Below are 14,021 nucleotides of genomic sequence, written 5' to 3' on the forward strand. Positions count from 1 at the left end.
ATTTCCCAGTAATCATCAGGAAATCTGTTTCTCGTGGTTGTAAGTGCTCTTCTGCTCCATCTGAGGTTGCCTTGGCAGTTCTCTATTCCCCACTTCAGGCATGTTCCTCTTGAAGGGGTGGCAGGCAGCCCTTGCTCCACCTAAGTCTTCACCAGACAGTGAGAAGTTGGATATCAGGAAAAACTACTCTGAAAGAGTGATGAGGTATTGGAACACGCTGCCCAGGGAGGTGGTGGTGTTGAAGAAGTGTGTTGATGTGGTACTAAAGGACATGGTTCAGTGGGCAATGTTGGTGTAGGTGGATGGTTGGACTAGATGATCATAGAGGTCTTTTCCAACCTTAATGAGTCAACAATTCTGTAGTGTGGCTTATCTGCGGAGTCTGAGCGTTGAGTTGTCTTTGGGCTGAGTGTTTTTCACTACAGTGCAGATGTTCTCCATTTCTCCTTGTTCACAGATACACTGCCCAGCCTGGCCTTGATCTGATGTGAGTTAGCACCTAAGTGGATTCATACTCTCACTTGTGATGCCTATTAAGGGAAATGAGAAACGTTGCTGCTCATCTTTCTGCCTCAGCTGAGCGATTGTTCTTCTCCTCCTCTGGCTGTAATAGGAAGAGAAGAGAACAGGTTATATCTGTCCTAGTTGGTCTCACTTGCATGGAAATATGTTGATGGAGACATTTGTGATCATCAGTGACAATTCAGAGCAGCTGAGTATGGATTTGTGCTAGAAAACAGATATTTCTAATCACATTCCCAGGTACATTCCTTATGAACCCTGCAAGCAAGATGTGCCATTGCCACATCTCTGTAAACGCCTCAAGTTTTGATGAGCATTTCTAGGTAATACCTAGCTTTCTGGTACGGATGAGGTCTGAGGAAAAGCCAGAAAGAGTTTCCATAAGTAAACACAGAAGTACATTTTGATTTAACTAGAATGATCTGAGACTGGCTTGAGTGCTGCCTCGTAAAATGAAGAAAACACATGCACACTTTTGCAAAGTCAAAAAAAAACCAAACCTCAAATATGTTTTATTTTTACCATCTGTGAGTACTGGCAGAGTAATCAGCAGAAGAGAATTTTTCAGGGTGTTTTTTTTTTTTTAACTTGATATTTGGAGAGAAGAAAGAAGTTAATTGCTTTGCAGAAAATGTCTAAAAATGGAAGTCACAGAGTATTCACATGACTAAAGGTTTGTGAAGTAGACCTGCTGAATCTGGATTTTCTAAACCATGATATATTGGAAGAAGAAAAGGAGCTATAGAGCAGGAACCTCACCTGACCCTTTGCTTTGGAATAAAATGCTTGGAAAAGATTTTCATAAGGGATTGCATGGAGATACCCATCCTGCTTAGAAAATGTAATTGCAGTTTCTATTTAGTTTGAATGATTTCTTACACTATATCTTTGTCTTCAACAACACAATGCCATGGTACATTGTGGTGTCTTCACTGCCCCACGGTAAAGCCTATTTTTTGAGTAATTTTCTTGTTAGCACTTCAGGTGGAATGAAAGATGCTTAACACTGTTCAGCTATTGTAGCTAAAAGGACCTAATGGAATGGAGAGGGAAGAGATTTTAGCTAGCTGAAGCCACGGCAGTTTGCTGACAGTTGTAGAGTGCATTTGGAGTGTTGCAGCCAAACCACAGAATGCTAAAAAAAAAAAAAGAAAAAAAAGAGATGTGAAATGCTTTACTCTTTTTTTTTTTTTTTTTCTATGTAATGTTTCACTCTCTTAATTTATAAAGCAGCACAGGCTGCTGATTGAATGCTAAACAAACCTGAGCTCTCTCTTGTTAGCACTTGCAGACATATTAAGCCTGTTGGGCCAGCTAATGGAACTGGCCTCATGCCTTTGACGGCATCATAATCAGCAAGATAATTTATTTTTGTTGTTTGTTTTTAAAAGAATAGCTTTTCTAAGTCATTTGCAGCAAAAAAGCTTCTTATTTCCAATTTAAAATGAAAAGGCTTTTAATTCACAAGTTACCTAGGGAACACTTTGCTCTCCAATTCCTCACTTTTATATATCACCCACATAACAATTTTTAGAAGAGAAGTGGATGCACTGGACCATGAATGCTGCCACGTTATTAGCTTTATTTCCTGACCTGTGATGGTAGACACAGAGGCTGGAATGCATGTGAATATGTTAACCTTTTTGAAGGAACAAACTTCCAATCCATTTTATTTTAACCACAAGGGTGCAGTGAACGAATGTGTTTCAATATATGCAAACTTGACCTCCGATTTCACTTTATCTAAGAAGTATTTAGGACTGGAGAATGGCAGGGGGAGTTATCTTGTTCCCTGAAATGTGAAGAGCTTAAATTATTCCGGACATTTTAAAATCCAGCCTTCTGTTGTGATGTGGAAACAGTAGTGCCATATGCAAAATCAAAATGTAGGAAAGTAGTTAGAGAGGAAAAAGGGCATGGAGGAATACCATTTTCTGCCTTAGACTTAGTACTTGAGCCTGAAATGTTTGCTTCAAAACTTACCCTGTGGAAGAAGATAATTTCATTAAGCAAACAGGCATCAGCTTTTCTCAGAGCCAGGCCAGTCTTTGGCCATGGGACAGTGTCAGTGCTTGGCTGGTTTTGTTGTGTGTGTCAGGTCTCACAGAAGGGCAGTAAAGGAGGAAGGAACACAACTGGCCTTTCTCAAGTGTGCAGCCATGTGCCAATCCCTGGATCTATTCTTAGAGTTCCTAACGCTTTCTGTACCAAATCCAGTTTGAGGTAAGCAGGGAGAAGGGGAAGATTATGCGTGCATAAAACTCTTTGGAGGTTGAGTCTTGGCAAAGGGTAGGCCAGGAGACATTTTTCTGATGGCTTGGTTTCTCTTGTACTCCTGTCAATGCATTTTAAAAGGCATCCATCGTGTTCTGCTCACAGTGACCAGAGGAAATGTCACCGCTAAGATTTGCACGATGCAAAGAGGAAGGGTAGCTTTGGAGATGTGTCTCTCTACCATAATTCCACTAATGGAAAAAAAACATTTCAAATTAGTGATATAGAAGGAAGTCTCTTCCAGATTGCTCAGATCAGCTTTTTTATTTGTTTTTTGTTTGTTTGTTTGTTTGTTTGTTGTCCTGTGAAATAGTGTGCCATTTTATGAATGGGGCCATGGATTTGGGAAGAAAAGGACCATTACAAGCAGTATTCCTGAGTCATTCCACTTGTTTGTTTTTAGGTTTTTGCTTCTTTGCTCTGCTCTTCTAAAGGTACAGAATGACAGAAATAAGTAGAGAAGGCTTGTGTAGTTGGAAGAGGAAAAAATTATTCCTTTAGGAGGAGGGGAAAAGACCTTTTAACACCTTTCCTAAAAGGCCATGTATTAATTTGGTGTTCCTAAAAGTAATAGTACATCATCTCAATAAACACAGCCCATCCTGAGCATACAGGACTGTTCTTGGAATCTATTGTAAGGAGGAGTGCTTTACATTTCAAAAGTAAGAGCTGAAAATATGACTGTTTGCATTAATGCAGCACTTGAAGAGATCATCAAGTCTTCCACACACATAATATGGTTTGAATGATGAGAATCTGTGTGCCATGTGTAACATGGCACATATTGGAAAGTACTTGTTAGCAGGCAAAAAGCCCTGTTTGGTTTGTCTTCCAATGAACTTTAATTAGAGTAATGGAGGAAACATTTTTAAAGACACTAAATGGTAGAAAAGGAAAAGTAAAACAAACAGATCTTTTTTATCTGCACCTAAGTAGAAATTCACTAATATTCATCAATCAAAGCATCCTCATTGAAAATGGCATTTCAGAACTTCTGTAAGCAACAGGTGTAAACTGAGCCATGATTTTTCCATTCAGGGGGTTTGACTTGGCATAGAAAGACATCCTGCAGACCACAGCTGGCATCAGGCACAGTTAAAAGATCTGAGGCTGTTAGTGCCTAAACAGCCAGTAGGAATTACATTACATGATGGAGACTGGCTAATATAATTGAGCCAGCTAGTTATTCTGCACGTAATTTAATTATTTGACAAATTGCTTAGAAACACAGTGTTCTTGTTCCATGCTTGTGCTGCACTCATAGTATTAAGAGGCACAGAACTGAGGAATTGCTGGTGGGTATCTAGTGAGCTCAGCAGATAGATAGATTTGTGAGCATGTAAAGGTTTGCTGGTGGGGATGTGGTGGAGTACTGTACGCAGTCATGGGTAGAGCCAAAGGCAACGTAGCAAAGATAGGAAACTGGCTCAGAGATAGCTGGTGTTTAAGTGGCTACATTTCTGGCTTAGAATGGTTGGAGATGTGGCTCTACCGTGCAAGTCCTTTGGAGTTTGATTGCTGGAATGTGTGGGCTGAAAGAAACCTATGAAATGGTTGAGCAGACGGGAGATTTTTTGCACCCTAGGATTATAATATCCTCACGGATGTTGTTCAGCAGTCCTAGGAGAACTGGTGCCAAGTTGTCTTATGGTCACGAATTCAAAGATAAGATAACAAAACCAAACACAAACCTTTAAGCTTCATATAGAAGCCATGTAGCACAAAGAAGTATTTTCCCAGAACTTCGAAGATTTAGGCAGTTGACAAAGCATCTCCTAGAGGCTACTTAAGAATCTGGACACCATCTGGAATGAAACTGGGCTGTAATAATAAAGGACAAATCCTACATCTTCTTGAACAGTACTGGGCAAATATGAAGACTATTTTACCACTTCATTTGTTAGCCTTTCAAAATTTCAGAGGCTGTTCTCAAAAAATCAGCAAAACCAGCAACATATTACAAAAGGCTTGTTATAAATCAGGACAGAAATGCCATTTTTGAAGAAGTGCAGCTAAATGAACTTTTGTATAATAGGGTGCTGCTTCACTACATTGCTTCTTTGGCTGTCTGAACAGTAGAGTAGCTCTTTTTAGGGTGTATTTCAGAGCCTTTGTCTCCCTGGTCAGTCCATATGAGTCATGCAGTAGTTCCCTCTCTGCCTGTTCCTGGGTTTTCTTACAGGATGCAAAGGTTGGAGTGGTTCACATTTGGATTTCTTCTTGGCATGCAGGTAGGAGGCAGCCAGGATAGCCGGATCTGGAGCTGGGAGCTGCTCCAGAATCTTTCACTTTAGCTGTAGCTTTCATGTCAAGATTTAATGTTGTCAATCTTACATCTAATTATCAGTTGGAAGAAGTTATGGAATGAAGGGGAATAAATTACTCTCCTAAATTTTTCACTGTCAAGCATAAATTCTTATAATAAGATCATGAGTGTATGATATGAGAGTGCGATGTCCTTACAGCTGAAAAATTTCTCCAGTAACAAGATCTTTGGGACTGGCCCAGTGGCAAATTGACTGATGATTTTGCCTTTTTGTTATAGATTGTTAACGAGGTTGTCAATGGGTTGATACATTTCCAGGTCGAATGGCATTAGCATAAAACATGGAAAGAACCCTGTTGCCTATCCAAGCATAGCTCTTATGTAGCTCGTCTACGAAAATGATCTTGACAGAATTTCTGCCAGCTGTGGCTCCCAGGACTTATGCCTGGTCCACAAAGAGCAGGAGGTTCTTGCTGAGTTTCTCCAAGGCTGGTCTCCCTGTAGCTGTTTTCCTCTCAAAGAAACAGCAGCACAGTGGTCTTCAAAAGAAATTTCAGACAGCAGATGACAAGAGTGCTGCCTGAGTATCAGCTGTGCTGGGACTGAGCTTTAGCACTGTAGTGTTGTACCTGGTGAGCTGAGTTGTCAAAGGAATTTATGGAAGCCCAGAATGGACAACTTCTTACTCCTCTGGAGACACCTGGGCCTACAGACAGTGCCAAATTGCTGCTGATTTTAGTGTCCTGTAGGAAACTAGAGCAGATTTAGACATTTGTAGGTCTGAATCTGAAGGACTCATTCAATTTATTAAACATGAGAGCTCAGAGGGGAAAGAGGGAGCTGCCCCTTTAGTTTTATTAAGCCCTAGTTTAAGCTACATGGAGAATCTCCATATGAATGTCTAATCTTTCTGGAATTTTACTGAGATCTCTGCTGACCGTATTGTACAGAGCAAATTTGTTAGATTAATTATGATTCATTTCATTGAACAGTTGTTATTTGGGTTAGGGAAAAAAAATGCAAACGTCCTTTTTCCAATAGTTATTGCTTCACAGTTTTGTAAGACATCATGTTCATGGTGAGATGGCTTAAAATTGAGTGCTCGTGTTCTGTTCTCTCCCTGCCCAATTTTTTATTTTTAGTTTTAACTATTTTTATGCCGAGTTCTCACAAGGTGAACAATATATAAAGGTGGAATGACAAGCCCCACCACCAGAGCCATGGCTATAAGTTATATTTCTCCAGCTGGTAATGTAAGTAATACGTTGTATAAGTGGAAAAAAACCCAACCCTACAAACCCCTCAACTCAACCAGCACAGGTTAGATGCTGAATACTAATAGAGAGCAGTCTGCATCCAATCCCCACTGGGAAAAAAAATATTTGTCAACTCAATTCAAACAGTACATAAATTTGAGGGAGCTGCCATCTGCTGACAGACCCTTCCCCCACCTGCACTGCCTGAAAAATATTCCTTCAGAATATCTGCAGTATGTGGTAGTGTTCCCATCAGCCGTAGCTCGGGATCTGTCTTTCTCTGCTTTCTTCTGTGTTTTCCCCAGGTACTTCCAGAGAATTTAGATTTCACAGGACTGAGGCACCGGAGTACGTCCCTGATCTGTGCTGCAGTAAGGAACCCAGAGCTCTGTAGCTCAGCAGGTCATCAACATTGCATTCAAACCCTCATGTGCAAGTCAGAGCCTTAGGGCTTGAGTTTTGGAGTGACTCACTGCTCCCAGGTGTTGCTGACTACCATGGGGAGCAATGGGTGCACACTGTCTTTGCAAAATGAGAACAGCAGGAAGGATACCTGAATGCATGATATGAAAAAACTTAGTGGCATCTCATGTTGCTTGATGAGAATATTAGTTATTTTTGTCTGTGCTGTTGTGAAAATGCAACGTGTGCTTCTATGGGAAAGGGGGGGAGGAGCTGAGCCAACGCACTCATGTTGGTGGGAGCTTAATGTCTTCCAGTGATGTCAGGGGGCTCAGATCAAACCCTTTTCCATGTTTTATGGTGGATGGGGAGACTTTTGGTGTGGTAGTGATGCTATCTCTGCTTTGTTCCAGCAGACACACTCCCCTCTTAGGGGAACCATTGGGGGCTGTATATGACTTTGGGGAACGGGTGGGCAAGTATCCCCCTCCAGCTATCCACTCAAGCAGTCACACATGACAGATTCATGCTTGTAGCACTTCTAGGTTTTATCTGCTCACTAAATTTTATTTCCCCTCTGTGAGTGTTTATATTGCTCAGAGACCGCCAAGGTTCATGTTATTCATTAAAAAAAAAAAAAAAGAAAAAGAAAAAAAGGGAGGTTTATTAGGTATTGCAGCTCTATGATTCTTTGATGTTTGAATGCTAATTAAGCTTTGTATTTTCTGGAATAGAGGTGGATCTTAGCTCTGACTTGGCAAAATATCTGGGAATGTATTTTTCCTTCCTTTTCCTCTGGGCTTTAACATCGGAAGCGACATTTCATCCCAGAACAATTTTACACTATGCATCATCATGTGTAATATTGTGTCACGCTGTAATTTTGCAAGTGCATGAAATGGCAGGAGGGAGGTGAAAATGGGCTCAATTACACCCAGGAGGGAGAAGAAAGCTCAGCGGAAGGGACCTGCTCCTGGGAGGTAATGAATTGGGTGTCAGCACTTTGCTGGAGCAGAGCGCCAGAGCAGATGGGAATTTATTATTTTAGGGGCTCAGTGGGCAGGCAAGAGGAAAGGAACCAGTCAAATCACATTACTAATGGTCATTTCCGTAGGCTGTGTGTGCACAGGGGATTTAGAAAGAGACATTCATTCTAACTCCAGACAGCTCAGTTCTTTGTGGTTTTGAAGGCCAAAAGAAGAACTTGGCCATTTTATCTAGCTTAGAGGGAGAAGTTTTCAAAACAACTTTGTCAACAGCTCTTGGGAAAGGAAGGCATGGAGCTGTTCTGGATGGGAGAGACAACCAACAGCTCAGGGAATGTTCCCCTTTCACAGCATCTCCTTTAGCGGCAGTCAGCCCTGAAGGATCCCCAAAGGACTTGATTTGAAGTAGGCCTTCTTTGTTGCATCTTTGCATGCCCTGACAATCTTCCTCTATTTCTCCCAAGTTGCCAGCACCCTTTTCCACACTCTGTAGATTTTCTTCTGTTTGAGTTTTTCCATGAGCTACTTACTCACCCATGTGGTTCTCCTGCCATCTTTGTCTGATTTCTTACTCTTAGGGATGTGCTGATCTTTAGCTAGCCCTTCCATTTGCTAAACAAAGCTAGAGAATGAGCATCTTATTTCTCAGAACAAGAGATGCTTTCTCAGAGTTACATTCTGTGTATTCATGGGTGGTATTTAGCATAATGTCAGTGAACTTTGTTACTTCCTTTAACCTGATCCTAAGTTTGTTCCTCCAGGTTAACCAATGCAAGATTTCTTCATTCACTGTACGTTGCAATTATGGAGAACTGAGCATTTCTTAGTTACTGAGCCCGTTGCCAAGACTAGCCTCTAAACACTGGCTTTGGTAGACCAAGATGCTATATTTTGCCTTACTGCCTTCATATGTGCATTACTACATACAGTGTTATGAGAGGAGTTACTGGATTTACTGTTCTTCTTTTAGATGAGAAAGAATTGGTGGACATTTGTTCTATGGGGAGACATGCTCTTTCACATCGATCTGCAAGATCAGGGTCTTTTTGGAGAGGGTTCTTTTCTGCAGATCTTCTGTTGGAAAGAGTAGAGAGTGTAGGCATGCATAATCCAGGAAATCCATTCAAACTCACAGTCAGATGTGTTTTGCTGGAGAGGAAGTGGAGCACCTATTTTCTTGGTAACTGGTGAAATTTATACAGCTGCTCTTCTCTTTTACCAGCTATTTCTTCAGCACACCAAGACTTTTACACATGTTCTCTGATGAGACCCAGCAGTAAGTTCTTCTCCCTGTGCCCCTGTGCTCCTGCCTTTTGCTTAATTAACCCATTTTGCAGCAGATTAAGCCGTAAGGAGGATGGCTTAATATGAGCAGTTTTTCTAAAAGTAGAGTCAGGGCTTCAGTGAACTGTTCACCACTAGAAAATCCTATTAGCTCCAATCTTACCCGGTCATCTTACCTTTTTGCACTTTTATTCTAAAATATTCTGATTTAACAATGAATTTACAAATCACTTCTGCTAGACATGGTCTCCATACCTCTCTTTTTCCTGGGATTTGAACAGGATGTGATGGGTCAGATTTGGCATAGTACATACAGACATAACTTCACTCTTACTTTTTGCCTTAAAAAAGCCACCAAACTTGTAGCTCTGGATCATCTAGAATTCGCCAAGGCTGCTTTAGCTTCTCTGAGAAAATGTCCCAATGCCTTATGTGCTTAGAAATGCATCTCACCAGGCATTGCAATCCTCTGCAGGATCTATGAGTGTGGGATGTCCCTTCTGCACAGCAAAGCAATGACAGTGATCCCTCTGAGTCTGTGCAGGGATTGCATATCTTACAGGTTTGCAGAATGACAGCTACTGCAGTGACTAAAGGGGGGAATTGGAGCAAAATTCAGAGTGAGTCAATATTAAGCAATTAGCATGCATGTATTGATATATTATGTTATTGATATACAAGTAATACTATATTGACAAATTCTGAGATGTATCCAGTGTGTTATTTGTTAGCTGCTGTTCTTTACAAGCTTGGTCACTATACTGTGGGAATTAACTCTGATTTTCCGCTATGTACTATGACCAATCTCCTACATATAGTTAAGGAACAGCTTCTACCTGTAAATGCTATTGAATTTCCTTAGACTCCTGTAAAAGAACATAAAAATGATGTAACTGGAACAGCAGAAGCTACAGTGGGTGAACCGACATAATTAGAATTACTGAATAATTAGATAGAAATGAAAAAATGTGGCTCTTCCTTGCTAGGACAGTAAATGACAATTGCTGCCTTTCATACAGGTAAATGCAGCCCTATTATTGGGGAGAGGGCATATTTTGGATATCTGTTCTGTCAGTAAGGATAAGCACATGCCTGGTTTGGTGGGAACATGTCTGCAGGGTAAGCACACAGTCTGTGCCTTTTCCTGCCTTTGCCCTTCCCTTAGTGGTTCAGTTTTGTTGCAATCAGGGAGAGTTTGCAGTCTTGAGCTCTGCTCCTGGTCGAAAAGTTGGAGCCAGAAGCAAGCAGATTGAGTCTGCGAGTAGGAAAAAGCCTCAGAAATCTTCATCCCTCTTGTAAACTCATGCCTAACCTCAACCTTTTGTTGTAGGATCATCCTCAGTGCAAGCTCCGATAGGCTCACAGAGCACAGGAAATTGCAGCACCTTCCTCACATAGGCAAACATCCTGCCAAATTCTGGTGGTGCCCAGCTCCAACTCCCTGCCCTGGCTATGCAACAGTTCCAAATGATCCTTTACTGCTGTTCCCAACCCCATCATCTTAATAAGTGTCTTTATTTGATTATGAGCCCTAGTTTGCGTGGTAACACTGAAGCTCCAGGGATTATGATTTTTTTCATGCCAATCTGGATTGGCATGAGACAGCAGTCTCAACAGGATGAATTACTGTAATACAGGTAGTAGAAGTCCAGAGGCTTTTGCAGGGCATTTGCTGAACTACCAGTTGGGACGAAGAAAGCTTCAGGCAAAGGGACAAGGGAGTGGTGTTGTCCCAAGGTGTTTCAGACATACACCCATATGCATGCACCCTGATGAAGTGATTATCAACTTGAAACTCAGTGCATTTGAACAATGTGTATTTGAGGCTCTTGCTCAGCCTGTAGGAAGGACACAGGTTTTAGCTCAGCTAAAACCAAGGGTCAGGGCTTCAATCCAGGCATCTGAATGGGGACAGTAAACCTCCTGCCTCCCTGCTCATGGGCATGCTGTGGGTATACATGCTGGCTTTTGTCAGTGGTTGGCTGTTCTCTTTTTATGCCTTTGATAGAGGATTTCTTCCCACCTTCTGCAAGCTACTCAAGGAGTAACTTCACCTTGCAGCAGAAGACACAAAGGAACGTGCTCCTAAAGCTTCATTCTTCCTACCTGCTGACCTGCCTCTGCTATCAGAAAAATGATATCTTGCCATGGCTGTGAGGCAGCTTACCCGCACAGATGAGGCTCTGAATGTGGAGCTCTGGCTGCTTGGGGGTCCTGCTGGGCCAGGAGGTGATGAGATCCTGGGAACGCAGAGGGTCCAAGAAGGCCAAAAGCACTGCAAGGGGTTAAACACAGGAATGTGCACTCCTGAAAGTCTTGGGGGTAGGGGAGTGGGGGGAATGGAAATGATGTGATAATTCAGGGCTATTGGATCTAGCCTTCATTCAATTACCATGCTTAGTTAAGTACTGCACAGTGAAGTGAAGACTGCAGTCTGTTAGGATGGATGTTACTGTAAGTCTTTTAATTATGAGGTTGCTCATATGCCATTTTAACATATGTAGAGTAACATTATCCTTCTTTTGTAGGTCACTATTCTCATAAGTCTGGCTCTTGCATTCCTTGCCTGCATAGTGTTTCTTGTGGTATACAAAGCCTTTACTTACGACCACAGTTGCCCAGATGGATTTGTTTATAAGGTAAGAAACTTCAGCCGGATGAACTGCCTGAGATAATGATAGACTCTAAATGACTACATGGTTACAGTCTGGTCTGCTTTTTTGACCAGACCAAACAGAACATTTGGCAAGAATGTGTTGAAATGGGAAAAGTGTTATGGGAAATGTGGGGTTGCATCTGCTTCCATCAGCTACTGTTACACTGTAATTGTTGGGATTAGCTTTGGTGAACACTACAGACAGATGTTCAGGAACAATCCCTCCTATTTGTGAATAGATTTATTGCAGCTGGAATATCCCGTGTTTGCTTCCCACACATTGAAGGGACCAAGGTTTACTAGCATACATTTTAATGCAAGGCAAGCTCCCAGAGTGCTGGCACTCCTTTCTGGAAGAAATCCAAATTTGCCCATTGTGCTCATCTATTGTGCTTTTGAGCATCTATCAAGAACAAAAGCATGCAACCTAGTTGCTGAAAACTTTCTGCACTTCAGTTTTATGTCAAATACACAGAACTATTTGCTTGCTCTGTTGAGATTAAAAATAGTAATAATAATAATTGCAAAATAGGTCGCTCACTCTTTGCTACAAATGAACTCATAAACACACAGGAGGCTTGACCACACTAAGAATGGTCTGTGAGCTGGAAAATAGAGTAAGCTTATTTGTACAGTAGCTATTGTGAATCATTCTCTTCGGTTGTATAAAAGTGAATTTAGGACTTCAGACGTGAATTTCAGAATCAGATCCAAACCCGAACTTCTGAAAAGATTAAAGGCTTTGAACTCGGATTTCTGCTAATCACATTGATATGGGAGCTGGGTTGTCTCATCATTTAATAATAATAATACCTAGGGCCTTTTATATCACTGGTCCTACTTTGTGAATGCCATCTTGTCTGGTATTTTTACTGTTTCATTGCTCTTTTACAGCTGTTGCAAAGTGAATTGATTTGTCTGTGCAGTTCTTAGCACCCAAGTAGTGTAGAGGAGACACACTGGCAGTGTCTGCACAGCCAAGAAACTCTGACAAGGGCCGGGCAGTTGGGCCATGCTTCCTACCATCCTTCCAAAGTGGTTATCCTGCAGGTCAGGGACAAGGCATAGCAACAGAGCTGCACATCTGCACCTCTCTGCATCAGGACAGAAGCTGCCCCATGTACTCTAGTAGGACTCCTGGCAGGGACGTCGGTCCTTGTATGTGCCAGTAACGCACCAAACCCCTCAAATCTTCATTTTACAGCCCCCATTTCCAACCCAGCCACGAAATCTGCCTACAGTCGGGGTTGCCAGTAGCAACAGGCTTGAAAGGCTGCTGCTGAGTCTAAACTTTGTGCATTCCCACATGGCTGCTGAAAGGCAGTAGGGGTTGTGCAGCAGATGCTCTCACTGCAGCATATGAGTCAAACTTCATCTACGCAAGCACCTAACAACGAGATTTTTGAAAGGAGAGCCTGAGGCTGATAGGACCCTTCTTTACTTCTCTTGCTTTCTCCTCCTTTCTAGCATAAGCGGTGCATCCCGGCCTCCCTGGATGCCTACTACTCCGCACAGGATTCCAACTCCCGGGGCAGGTTCTACACCGTCATCAGCCACTACAGCATGGCCAAGCAGACCAGTTCCCGGGCTGTATCGCCCTGGCTGTCCTCAGGGTCAGTAAACCATGAAGCCAAGGCTGCCAAAACAGAAGGTCATTAAAATTAACGAGTGGTGATGGGCAAAGTGGGAGGGTGGGGGGGGGACAGCACCGTGTCTATACTGCATTGCTCTAATTGAGAGTGGGTGCTGTGCTAGCAGCACGATGGGAATAAATAAGACCCAAGTGCGGGAGTCATCTTAATGGATATTTCTTTTTGTGCATTGTTCTCGTTGATTTGTAACCGAGTCGAGCTCTTGTACAAAGGCATGTTTGATGTTGACTGTACCTTACGATGTAAAAATATTTTTAAATCATTGCTTAACTATTTGTTAGAAAAAGAAATTAAAAAACAAAAAAAGCAAATTAGATAAACAGCCAGAGAGGATAAAAGCAGCAAAGGGAATCCTACAAAACATTACCATTGCTGGAAAGCTGTGACTCGGACTTAACATGCAGTTGAAGAATAGCTGAAACCCTTTTAAGAGACAGGATAGAGAGAACCTGTCAGAAGGATATTGCAGTGTTGTTTAGCTTGCCAAAGGGGGGATAACTGGTATCAAACTAAATCCAGTATCAGTGTGCATTTGCTGAGAGATGCAAATATCCCCTCCTCCCTCAAACATGCACAGGTGTAAAAGCACATGCACACACACCTGAACAGGGGCTTATGCAAATCCGGGAAGATCCAGGCATTCCTAAAGAGCTGTCACTGCTCCAGTGATCTCAACTGGGCTCTGAAGTCCTGGGCTCTGAAGTCCTGGCTGGTGTGTGGATG

General features: G+C 42.1%; 1 protein-coding gene across 5 annotated transcripts in view; it reads left to right on the forward strand.

Annotated features, from left to right (window-relative positions):
* The window catches only part of NSG2 (neuronal vesicle trafficking associated 2), a 42,870-nt gene extending 29,550 nt beyond the window's left edge, over positions 1 to 13,320 (forward strand). For all 5 annotated transcript variants that reach the window (XM_042880778.1, XM_042880776.1, XM_042880777.1 and 2 more), the window contains 2 exons: positions 11,519 to 11,629; positions 13,114 to 13,320. In XM_042880778.1, the coding sequence (XP_042736712.1) occupies positions 11,519 to 11,629; positions 13,114 to 13,305 (303 nt within the window). In that variant the 3' untranslated portion in view covers positions 13,306 to 13,320. The remainder of the gene's footprint in view (positions 1 to 11,518; positions 11,630 to 13,113) is intronic.
* The last annotated feature ends 701 nt before the right edge of the window (positions 13,321 to 14,021 follow it).

The sequence above is a fragment of the Lagopus leucura genome, unplaced genomic scaffold, assembly GCF_019238085.1.
Source record: "Lagopus leucura isolate 7727_CA_CO unplaced genomic scaffold, USGS_WTPT01 Super-Scaffold_100027, whole genome shotgun sequence".
In the NCBI taxonomy this organism is placed as follows: Eukaryota; Metazoa; Chordata; class Aves; order Galliformes; family Phasianidae; genus Lagopus; species Lagopus leucura.